Source organism: Mandrillus leucophaeus, unplaced genomic scaffold, assembly GCF_000951045.1.
Source record: "Mandrillus leucophaeus isolate KB7577 unplaced genomic scaffold, Mleu.le_1.0 Scaffold157, whole genome shotgun sequence".
Classification (NCBI taxonomy): Eukaryota; Metazoa; Chordata; class Mammalia; order Primates; family Cercopithecidae; genus Mandrillus; species Mandrillus leucophaeus.
Genome location: NW_012101554.1, coordinates 227736 through 240801, shown reverse-complemented (window position 1 = coordinate 240801; position 13066 = coordinate 227736). Strand labels below are relative to the sequence as shown.

The following is a 13066-nucleotide window of genomic DNA, read 5'->3' as shown; positions in this document are numbered from 1 at the left end:
CTTGAACCTGGGAGGTGGAGGTTGCAGTGAGCCGAGATCATATCACTGCACTCCAGCTCGGGTGGCAGAGTGAGACTCCATCTCAAAAAAAAAAAAAAAAAAAAAGGAATGGTGGGAGGAAGAGATAAATCCTCGACTTTCATAGCAGAAAGTGAGCACATTATTGTCTAAATGAAAAAAAAATATATATCAAAGTAATAATATATGTATGTGATATAGAGATATGGAAGTTAATACCTAAAGAATCATTTAACAGAGTTAAGAACAAACAAATGCTTGTAAAGTAAGTAAAATGAGGAAAGGTGCGAGCAAAGAACTGTGATTTTTCATAGAAAGCCTCATGGAATTTTATTACTCTTTTACATGCTATCAAATGCACAAAGTTTAACCAAAAGTGAAAAACAAAACAAAACAAAACAAGATGAGCCCCCTCTTCCACCAAAACTGATGCTAACTTATCAAGAGGAAAAGCAAAATCTATATTTCGCCCTTATGATCGTGGCCATGATTACTTTTAGAATAATACTGATATCTAAAGCTTATTATGAAAAGGTTTATAGAAAAACAGGCCATTCAAATCCAATTTTTTAAATCTTTTTAAGTCATAGATCCCTTAGAGAATCTGCTCAAAGTGATATAATCCCTACAGAGAAAATTCAGTCATACACTTTTTTTCATCCAATTTCAGAGACTGAAGCTTATCCTTAGACTTCAGTTAATAATTTCCAATTTCCAACATGAACCAGTAAGTTCAATTTTCTATCTTTTTTTCTTGCTTGCTAGTACATGCTTCTTTCATAGGAAGCATTTACTCTCTTGTTTCATTATTTTTTCAACTATCTTAATTTTAAAATTAAACTCTTTTTACATTACAAAAACAATACATGCTACTGTGGAAAATACAGACAAGTAATGACAGAAAAGCTTTGAAGAAAATGTATAATCTCAGCTCTCAGATAATGCTTTGGTGTGTGTCCTTCCAAGTTTTCTATTTATAATTTTGAAAATACTGGAGTCATTACATGTTTTATAATCTATTTTTCTCATGTAACATCACATATTACATCTCCAGATCTAATTTCTCTAATGGCCACTAGATTCATCTATTCATTCAAATGCCTGCTTGATCTTATTTCAAATTTAGCATGGTCTAAATGGAACTCTTGACTTTCTCCACAATGTTATTTTCTCTCAGTCTTCTCTATCTCAGTAAAATTCAAGCTAAAAACTTCATCCTCCATTCTGTCGCTTGCCACACAAATTATCATCCGGTTCTGTCAATAAGAACTCCAAAATGTATCCTGAATTTATGCAGTCCTCCCCTCCTCCATTGTCACCACTATAGTCTAAAACACTTTTTTGACTACTGCAAGAGATTTCTAACTTGTCTTGCAGTGTGCACCTAGAATTCATTTTCCATACAACTGCCAGTGACCATTTCAAAATGTACATCAGAATGTGTCACATTTCTCCTTCAAACTTACACATAACTTCCTGCTGCACTTCAAAAATAACTTAGAAATTCTGCCACCACATTCAAGGCCCTATGTCCTGTGGTCATCTCTCTAACCTCCATTCCTACACTTTCTTCTTTGTTTACCCAGTTCAAATCTGTTGCCAAACATGCCAAGTATTCCCATCTCAGACTCCTTGTATGTGCTGTTCCCTCTTCCTGCAGTGGTTTCTCTGGCCTTTTTATGTGGGTATCTCCTTCTCACCATTCGAATAACATCCCACGTCATCTCATCACAGAAGCATTTTTTGACTACCCACCCTGAAGCAGCCACCACTCCTGTGCCCAATACCTAACACCACTATCTCATGTATTCACATGATTAACAGAAACTGAACTTATTTTGTTAATCTGTTTCACTATTGCTCATTATCTCCTTGCTGTCATACCCCCTCAGAATGTAAGTTCTTTGTGAGAGCAGGGGCACTATCAGTCTTGTTTGCTGCTATATTCTCAGCATTTAGAACAATTCCTGCTACACAGCTGTCAATCAATATTTATTAAAAATTGATGTGAGGTACACATTTTTAAAAATTGTGGCGCTCTAATAATTTTTTTCCCCCTTTAGAGATGGGGTCTTGCTCTGACACCCAGGCTGGAGTGCAGTGGAGCAATCAGAGCTCACTGCAGGTAGACTCAGACTCCTGGGCTCAAGTGATCCTCTTGCCTCAGCCTCCCAAGAAGCTGGGACTATAGGCATGAGCCACTGTACCTGGCTAATTTTTTGTTTGATAGAGATGGGGGTCTCACTATGTTGCCCAGGCTTGTCTTGAACTCATGGCCCCAAGTAATCCTCCTGCCTCAGCTTCCCAAAGTGCTAGGATTACAGGTGTGAGCCACTGCACCCAGTCTCTATTTTTTAAAAATCTTTTATTTTAAAATAATTTTAGGTTTGCAAAAAAGTTGCAAAGATAGTAGAGCATTGCCATAACCCCCTGGCCCCAGTTTTCCCTTTTCTGCAGCTTCCCCTAATATAAGCACATTTGTTAAAACTAAGAAATTATTGGTGTAATACTATTAACTCAACTATAGACAACTCAGATTTCACCAGTTTTTCAATTAATGTCTTTTTTTGTTCCAGGATCCAATCCAGAACACAACATCACATTCAGCTGTAATGTCTCCTTTGTCTCCTCCACTTTTTGATTATTTCTTAGTCTTTCCTTCTTTTCCTTCGCTTTGAAACTTCTGAATAGTACTGCTCACATATTCTTCGTAGAAGATCTAGAATGTCCCTCAATTTGGGATTGTCTGATATTTTCTCATAGTTAGACTGAGATTATGGATTTGGGAATACCACCGAGGTACTTTTACTTATCACATGATATTAGGGAGTAAATGATACTAACTTGACTTATCACTAGTGATATTAACCTTGATCACTTGATTAAGGTAGTACTTGCCAGGTTTCTCCTGCTTGCCAGGTTTCTGTAAAGCTACTATTTTCCCTTTCCATACTCTATTCTTTGCAAAGGAGTCTTTAAATCCAGTCTACACTCAAGGAGAGGATAATTATATACTTCTCAGGAGTGGAGAATAACTACACATATTGTTTCTTCTATTCATACTTAATTATGGGAAACAGAGGTAGTAGCATTTACAGTAAGTCTCAAAAGGCAGACATTTGAGTGCTTACCTAAAGGAAAAAGTTTATTTGTTAACTATTCTTACCTACCAGTATCAAGATACCAAAGATCCTTGCAGCAAACTTGACTATTCAGTGCTTTTTTGTAGCCATCTCTTCCACTCCAAAAATACAATCGAGTGCCAATTGCAACAGCGCAGTGGCCAGCTCTTGGTCTTGGTCTTGAATTTTTTTTATCTTCCTGAGAATCTGATACTAGGGTGGTCCACTCTGTTGTATCTGAAAAGATAGAAATATCCATGACTAATCTTTTTTCTTAACAAAATTACAAAAATTACCTTATTAATAAAGTTTAATTCAATGAGTAACTCTTAAAAAACTCACCCAGATTTAGGTAAGAAAATGAACTGGTACATCTCCATTCACAATCATGAGGTGAAGTCTCAGTATTTTCCCCCTTATGTGGGACCCATCCACCAAAAATGTACATCCTGAGCAACAACAAAACAAAAACATAAAGTAGCTTATTTCATTTTACTTCTTGGATTTGAAGTGCGAAGAATAGAAAACTCTCCTATCAGTTGACTCAGAGCTTCAGAACTATTCATTCACTTACCATTGTCAAGGTAATGGGAATAAGAAGATGAATAAAGTGGTCTTCTTTCAAGAGTTTACAATTTTATGAAGCAATACAGAATCACAATTGTTTCTCTCTGGCAAGTTACTTAAAGTGAAGAATATTTTGATTATAATATATTTAAAAATCAATATTGCCTATAATATACTAAGGGTACCTCAGTCAGAAAGATACTCAATTGATCTATGACATCCAAAGTCAAATTTAAAATTGTATGCATATAGTAACCAAAGAGGATTAAATTTCATATAACTTTGGTCATTGATATCACTTAAACAAAAAACTTTAAACTGTGTTCCTTTAGGGCCCTAGGAGTTCTTAAGACAAGCCTGATGGCTGCTGGAAGAGAAAGGCTCATCAGGCAGAAATCAGGGCCCATGTGACCTGATGTCAACCAGAGATCTATTTTTTTTTTATGCCAATCAGAGATTTTTTTTTTTTTTTTTTTTTTTTTTGAGACAGGATCTTGTCCTGTTGCCCAGGCTAGAGTGCAGTGGCATGATAATGGTCCACTGCAAACTCAACCTCCTGGGCTCAGGCCATCCTTCCACCTTGGCCTTCCAAAGTGCTGGGATTATAGGTGTGAGCCACCATGCCCGGCCAGAGCTCTATTTTTTAAAATCCATTTTATATGTTGGGGTTTCAATGGAAAATTACATTTTATAAAATGGCTCTTCAGTTAAAAAAATGTATAAAAATGTATAAGATTTTGTTTAAATGTAAAGAACATCCTGTTTGGTTTTGAGTTTATTTTAAAAAAAAACAAACTAGGTTCTAAATTACAACAATCATTTCCTAAAATATTACATTTAAGGTAGAATCCCTGAAATAGTAACTATTTCATTAAATTCTGATTAAACAGTATTCCTAATTGTGGCACAATGTTGCACAAATAAGGGAATTTGTTGATGGTAGTAATAGCCAACATTTATGGAGTGCTCACTTCATACCAGAAACTGTTCTAAGCATTTCATATGTATTAATTCATTTAGTCTTCATTACAGCCTTATCAAGTAGGTTTTACTTTAATCCACATTGTATACTTAAGGAAAGTGAGGTACAAACATATTAAATTTTCTTGCCCCAGGTCATACAGGACAAGTGCCAAAGCTGAGTCTTGAATTTAGGCCATCTGGTTACAGAGTTTGTATTCTAACCATCAACTCTATATTGCCATCTAAAGCATAATCATTAAGAGCATGTGCCTCAGTACAAATGAAGCAATACCAAAAATATGAAAAAGGAAACAGTGAGTTAGGTGATTAGTTTGGCAACACCCAGGTTTACACTTACATAAAGCCTACTCTGGGCAAGGCATTATAAGGAATGCAAAGAAGTAAGAGAGCATAAGAAAATGGCATATTAAGTATTTTTGCTTCTACAGACAAATTATTTTAGCTCCAGTAAGCACAATCAAACTTTATTAACCTTCATAATCTATTTCTAAGAAACTACTAGCATTACTTTCTTTGTGTGCTTCTTAAGTTGTTTTTAAAAAAAAAAAAACAGAAGCAAAATACAAAAAACCACCATACTTGTTTCCTATAACACTGGCTGTATGAAGGCTTCGTGGAAGTGGCACTGTCCCTTTAGTTTCTGGTTTTGACCATGACATAGTTTCTAAAAGTAAAAATAATTATATTAGCAACTTGATCTAACAACAGTAAATTACCTCAACTTGCATAATTTCAAAAAATAAAACAAGGACTTACCAAAATGAAACAAAGTATTTTAAAACAATTATTTGAACATTATCTTAAACATTTCCAGCTTACATAAACTGCCAATCAGAAATCTATTTATACTTAATGTTAGTACAGTTAGCCCTCTGTATCCATGGGTCCTGCATCAACAGATTCAATTAACCACAGATTGAAAATATTCACAAAAAACTTTGGTTGCACTGAACATGTTTTCTTTTTGTCATTATTCCCTAAACAATACAGTATAACAACCATTTATATAGTATTTACATTGTATTAGGTGTTATAAGTAATCTCAAGTGGAGACGATTTAAAGTATATGGGAGAATATGCAAATATTACACCACTTTATATCAGGGACTTGAGCATCCATGGATTTTGGTATCCAGGATATCCATGGTATTCAGGAGGTCCTGAATAAATCCTCCACAGATACCGAGGGATGACTGTATTTGTAATAAATAAGTGTGCTTAGGGTACTACCAATTTTGAATTAAGAATATTAGAGATTTTATCATTTAAAGTAAGAGTACACTGGACAGAAGATAGTCAAAGGTGAGAGGCACACTACCCTCCAATCATTCATTCCTAAGATCCCTTTAGAGAGAACTACTTAAGGGTTTTCTACTGACCACGAATAACATTGTTAATGCTACATTTCCTGTAGATAAGGTAACCATATAAAGTTATCATCCTGTACAGGACATTTTTCAGAGTGAAAGGGAGTATTGTACTATTGATAATTACACAAGACAATAAGCATAAACCAGAATCATCCCAGGTAAACCAGGACATACGGTAACCCTGTTTACAGAACGCACAAGAGAGTTACTATCATAAACCAAACATTCATTTTCTCAGTCTGATTTATCAGCAACCATTCATATCACATATCAGCTGTCCCTGGGGCCACAAGTGCTAGTTATAAATCTAAGTACAACTCAATAAATACTGCAATCAATAATATTTTTCAAAGCATCTTTTAATTTGCCTTATTCCTGAGCCTGAATCAAGTTAAACTTACCTAAGTCAAGCTGCCATAGGTCATCCAGGCGAGCACCACACATTCCACCAAAAACATACATTTTCGGACCTCCAGAATCTTTTTTGCAATATATAACAGCTGTGTGGGATTCTCTTGGAGAAGGCATAACCCCTTTAGTCACTGGAATGCTCCAACCCACAACACCAGAGCCATGCTGTAGCTCCAACTCATAAAAATCATTTAAATATCTAGAATATCATAGGAAAAATTAAAATATTCAGATAATATATACCCTTTCTTTGCATTTTATTTCTATTTATAAAGATAAAATGTGCTTACTATGAAAAGTTCATATAGTACAGAAAGGCATTAGGAGAGCAGAAAACCCCAAACCTCATTCATACAATACATACTTATCAAACACTACTATGTACCAGGCACTCTTCTGGAGCTCAGTAGTGAGCAGAAGAGATTAAGAATAATTCCTGTTATCATTTAGCCAACACTCTTATCAATGACAACTTGCCAACTGTTGGTGTTAAAACATAGCTACAAATCCTCTGACACTCTTCCCATCGGGAAGTTGGGTCTATGTTCCCTTCCCTTGATTCTGGACTGGTTTGTGATTGCTTTGATTAATAGGGTATGTGACTTCTGAGGCTGCGTCACAGAAGGCCTAAACGGCTTAAGTAGAACACTTACTCTTGGAATCCTGAACCACCATGTAAGAAGTTCAACTCCCATAAAACTACCATCTGGATGGCCATATGCAGGTATATAGGGTGACAGAACCAGCTGAGTCTGTCCTTCAGCCAGGCATCAGGCACAGAAGTAACCCCTTCAAGACTTCTCAGCTGAGGGCCCAGCCATCCCGCCTGTGGCCTATCTAAATTCCTGACCCACAGAATTCATGAACATAATCAAATGGTTATTATTCTGCATCACTAAATTTTGGGGCAGTTTACTGTATGGTACTAGATAACCAGAACAATCACTATTGAAAATATTTTGGTAAATATCCCTTAAGACACCTCTGTCTATAAACACATATGGATAAATGAGGCATACTAAAAATACTGCTTTGCAACCTTTAAAATTTTCATTATAATGTCATAGCAATGTCCTACATAGTTTTTAACTTTAGAAACTGGCACTAAGTTTCATGGATGTTTTTGAAGTTTTGAGAAAAATGACTTTTGTAGGAATTTATTTCCTACAAAATTATTATTCAAATGTAAGGGCAAATATTAAAACATTTCAGGACATATAAAACTTCAAAGTTTAGCTACATAATTGTTTTGGGGAAAATAATTCTAGGATGTTATCTAGGAAAAAGAAAAAGAAATATAATACTTTGAATAGGCCTGGCGTGGTGGCTCATGCCTGTAATCCCAGCACTTTGGGAGGCTGAGGCGGGAGGATCACGAGGTCAGGGGATTGAGACCATCCTAGCTAATACGGTGAAACCCAGTCTCTACTAACAAAAATACAAAAAATTAGCCAGGCATGGTGGTGGGCGCGCCTGTAGCCCCAGCTACTTGGAAGGCTGAGGCAGGAGAATGGTGTGAACCTGGGAGGCAGAGCTTGCGGTGAGCCGAGATCACACCACTGCACTCCAGCCTGGGTGACAGAGCGAGACTCCGTCTCAAAATAAATAAATAAATAATAAAGAAATAATACTTTGAATAAGAGAAATGGTAGTAATTTGTGGTTACATCTAAACTGATGTTGAAATCTGTGGTTATGAGATCTAAATAACCACTAAGAAAAATTTACTACTAAGTTAATTTTTAAAATTTATCATAACCTGGATTAAGATTCAAAAATACATGGAACATACAGAAAAATGAAGTAGGCAAAAGAATGTTAAAATAAAGACAGTAATTTATTCCCAAGGTTGACAGGATATTTTCATTGTAAATGTGTGTTAATTTCCAAGCAACTAAGCTATACACAAAATTAGCACATATAATTCTCAGATCACTATAGGGAAACAGTCAAAGAAAAATAATAAACAGGGGAAAAGTAAAGAAATGGGGAAAAAGGCAAAGTATAATATATAGAAAGCAGTTAATAAGATAGTTTAAAAAAAAAAAACAGGCCAGGGCCAGGCGCTGTGGTTCACACCTGTAATCTCGGCAGTTTGGGAGGCCGAGGGGGGTGGATCACCTGAGGTTAGGAGTTCAAGACCAGCCTGGCCAACATGGTGAAACCCTGTCTCTACTAAAAATACAAAAATTAGCTGGGCGTGGTTGCGGGCGCCTGTAATCTCAGCTACTCAGGAGGCTGAGGCAGGAGAATCACTTGAACCCGGGTGGTGGAGGTTGCAGTGAGCTGAGATCACACGGCTGCAGTCCAGCCTGGGTGACAGAGCGAAACTCCATCTCAAAAAAACACAAAAAACGAAAAACCCCCACCATAAACAATGTCAAAAGAAAAAAGGACAAACTTAAAAAGTTTAGCACACGTTGCAGGAAAAAAGGTCAAATTTTCCTAAAAACCAAGATAATGACCACTCACACAATAGACACAGATAAAAAGATAGAAACTGACAGTTCACAGAACAGGAAATACAAATTACATAAACATATATATATACACACACACAGACACAGATGTATAAACATGCACGTACACGAACACTCATATACATATACATATGCAAATGTTTCCCATCATCACAACTTAGCAAAAAATCTGGCATAGGCAAGAAAAGGGAGGAAGGGCAACAAAGCAGAGTAGATGGAAAACACAAAACACAAGGGCAGAATAAAACTGCCCTATTATAAGACAAAGTCTGGTCAGGGTTGATGGTGGGGGCAGGAATACAGAGGAAACAAAATACAAGAACCCCAAATCTAAGTATAAGTGATGAAAATCAAGGATAATATTAAAACTATCTTAAACTAATGTGGAATAGGCTTAAACTGTTGAGAATGGACATCAGCCAGTATGCTATCCAGTTCATACTGGCTATTAGCCCCATTTACAAAAAATAAATCTACAACAAAACAGTGTACACAAGTTGAAAATTAGATATACAAGAAACAAAACACAAATCCACAATCATGGTGGGAGACTTGAGCATGTCACTCAAAAGTTGATAAGACCTAGACTCACAAAATAAAAAAGCTTTGAACATTTATTTAATAGAGCCAGGTGCAATGGCACATGCCTGCAGTCCCAGCTACTCAGGAGACTGAGGTAGGAAGATTACTTGAGCCTAGGAGTTATCCAGCCTGAGCAACATAGCAAGACCACATCTCTAAAATCAATAATAATAAATACATAAAACATTGATTTAATAGATAAACAACCTTGCACACAGTCAAGAACTCATGGTCTTAATGAGCACCTATGGAATCACAAAAATTGACTGTGAAATAGACACAAACATCTTTATAGACCACATTTCCTGACCACAATATAATAAAACTAGATATTGGCAATAATAACAAAACTTTCCACTTGGAGATCTTTAAAAAATTGTAGCAAATTACTTTTAAAGAGAAAATAGAAATCAATGACAATAAAAGCAGTATGTATCAAACCCTATGGGATACGGTCAAAGATATAATCACATGAAAATAACACTGAAAAATGAACTAAGGAGCATTCAAATTATTAGAAGTTAGAAAAAGCATTCAAACTACTAGAAGTTTAAAAGATGCTGGGCATGATGGCTTAAGCGGGTAATCCCAGCACCTTGGGAGACTGAGGTAGGAGGACTGCTTGAGGCCAGGAGTTCAAGACTAGCCTAGACAATCTGGCAAGATCCTGTCTCAACAAAAATTTTAAAAATTAACCAGGCATGGCTGCATGTGTCTATAGTCCTAGCTACTCAGAAGGCTGAGGTGGGAGTATAGCTTGAACCCAAGAGTTCAAGGCTGCAGTAAGCTATGATTGTGTCACCACACTAACCTGGGTGACAGAATGGGATCCTGTCTCTAAAAAAAAAAAAAAAAAAAAAGGTTAGGAATAAAAGTTGAAAGAAATGGAATAGAGTTAAAAAGTTTAAGAAAATAAACTAAAAAGAAAAACAGTCAATAAAACTAAAAAACGGCTCTTCGAAATAAATAAAATAACAAATCACTAGCAAGTCTGATTAGACAATACTAACACTTAGGGATAAGAAAAGAGATATAACAACGGATATAGAGATTTTAAAGATAGAGAGAATTGTCTTTATAACTTTAAAACATTTTTAAATAAATAAATTTAAAAAATTTTTAAGACAGGGCTCATTACATTGCCCAGGCTAGATTTGAACTCCTGGGTTCAGATGATCCTCCTGCCTCAGACTCCCAAGCAGCTGGGACTACAGGTGTGTACCACCACACCTGGCTATCTTATAACTTTTAGAAATAAATTTAAAAATCTAGATAAATGGGTAACTTCTCAAAAAAAAAATTACCAAAAATTACAAAAGGTTGAAAACCTAAATAGACCAATACTCAAAGAAGAAATTGAAAAGGCAATCAAAGATCAAATACCAATCCCAGGTAAATATGGAAAATTTCTACTAAATATTCAAGGAATTACATTATTTAAATATAATAAAAGATGGAGGGCTTTCCATGACCTCAGAACATAACCCTGATTATGTTTTCAAGGATAACATAATCCTGATACTCAAATCAGATTACAATAGCACCCTACTCCCCCAAATAACACAGGCAAAATCGCTAATAAATATAGGTATTATAAATAAATGTTAGAAATGTGATTCAGCAAAGAAAAAATTCACAAAATTCATGGATTAAAGGAGAGACACAGTAAGCTCCAAAATGAATTTAAACTACCTCAATATACATTTCTTGTTAAAAAGAGAAAAATAAAACTAATAAGCTGGAAATTTAAGAACATTTTGGCCAGGCATGGCAGCTTACGCCTATAATCCCAACACTTTGGGAGGCCAAGGTGGGAGGATCACTTGAGCCCAGGAGTTCAAGACCAGCTTGGGCAACATGGAAAGACCTTGTCTCTACGAAAAAGAAAAAAAAAAGTTTTAAAATTAACTGGGCATGGTGGCATGCACCTGTGGTCCCAGCTAGCTACTCAAGAGGCTGAGGCAGGAGGGCTGTCTGAGCACAGGAGGTCGAGGCTGTAGAGAGCTGTGATCATGCCACTGTACTCCAGCCCCAGGTGACAGAGTGAGGCTCTGTCTCAAAAAGAAAAGAAAAGAAAAATGTCCTTAATGTTATTAAAATCACATACCAACAACCTATAGCAATGCCACAATTAATGATAGAAAGGTAAATATATTAATGAAACAGAATAGAGTGTAGAGCAGGAATCAACAAATGTTTCCTGTAAACGGTCCAACAGTAAATATTTTAGGCTTCATAGGCCATAAAATCTATTGTGTAACTACTCAACTGTGCTGTTTCAACATGAAAGGTGCCAACAGCAGTACAAAATGAATGGGGATGGCTGTGTTCCAATAAAACTTTATTAATAAAAAAAGACAGCAGGCCCACAGGATATAGCTTGCAACCCCTGGTCTAGAAAGCCTAGAAAGACACATTTATACAGTAAAGACATGACAGAGATGGAATTTCAAATCAATAGAAAAAAATGGCTTATTTAATAAATGGTGTTGGGAAAATTGAATATCAATTAGGAAAAGAAAAAGCCTCACACTAGTCACAAAAGTATATCACAAATGTATTAATATTCTAAACAGAAACAAAACTATGAATGTACTAGAAGAAAATACAGAAAATTTATTTTTATAATATTCCTGAAGGAGAGTCTTTCAAAGCAAGATTCAAAACCAGAAAGCCATAAAAGAAAATATTGTCAAACGTGATAAAACTAAACTGAAAATCCTTTTTAAAAAAAGCAAAGTGGGCTGGGCACAGTGGCTCATGCTTGTAATCTCAGCACCGAGGTGGGTAGATCATGAGGTCAGGAGTTTGAGACCAGCCTGGCCAACAAAGTGAAACCCTGCCTCTACTAAAAATACAAAAATTAGCTGGGCGTGGTGGCAGGCACCTAAAATCCCAGCTACTCGGGAGGCTGAGGCAGGAGAATCACTTGAACCCAGGAGGCAGAGGTTGCAGTGAGCAAAGATCACGCCACTGTACTCCAGCCTGGGCAACAAAGCTAGACTCTGTCTCAAAAAAAAAAAAAGGCAAAGAGAAGACTTAGAAAACACATCTGGAACATATGAAAAACATGTATGTAAAGAACTCCTAAGGATCAACAACAATAAAAAAATTGAAATCCATTTAAATATTAAAAATAATAAATGAATTCAGCAAGGTCACAGGATACAAGATAAATAACAAAACCAACTGTATTTCTATAAACTAGCAATAAACAATCCAGAAATGAAATTAAGAAACTAAATCGGCTGGGTACAGTGGCTCATGCCTGTAATCCCACCACTTTGGGAGGCCAAGGTGGGTGGATTGCAAGGTCAGGAGATGGAGACCATTCTGGCTAACATGGTGAAATCCAGTCTCTATTAAAAATACAAAAAAAAAATTAGCCAGGCATGGTAGCGGGTGCCTGTAGTCCCAGCTACTGGGGAGGCTGAGGCAGGAGAATGGCCTGAACCCAGGAGGTGGAGCTTGCAGTGAGCTGAGATCGTGCCACTGCACTCCAGCCTGGGCAACAGAGCGAGACTCCATCTCCA

The 13066-nt window shown here is 36.4% G+C and overlaps 1 protein-coding gene across 1 annotated transcript in view; it reads right to left on the bottom strand.

Moving 5' to 3' along the window:
* The window catches only part of HCFC2 (host cell factor C2), a 42402-nt gene that overhangs the window by 20471 nt on the left and 8865 nt on the right, over positions 1–13066 (bottom strand). Inside the window, exons 4-7 of the mRNA XM_011975497.1 lie at positions 6463–6671; positions 5271–5355; positions 3483–3589; positions 3189–3377 (exon numbers count right to left, since the gene is read on the bottom strand). Of these exons, the coding sequence (XP_011830887.1) occupies positions 3189–3377; positions 3483–3589; positions 5271–5355; positions 6463–6671 (590 nt within the window). The remainder of the gene's footprint in view (positions 1–3188; positions 3378–3482; positions 3590–5270; positions 5356–6462; positions 6672–13066) is intronic.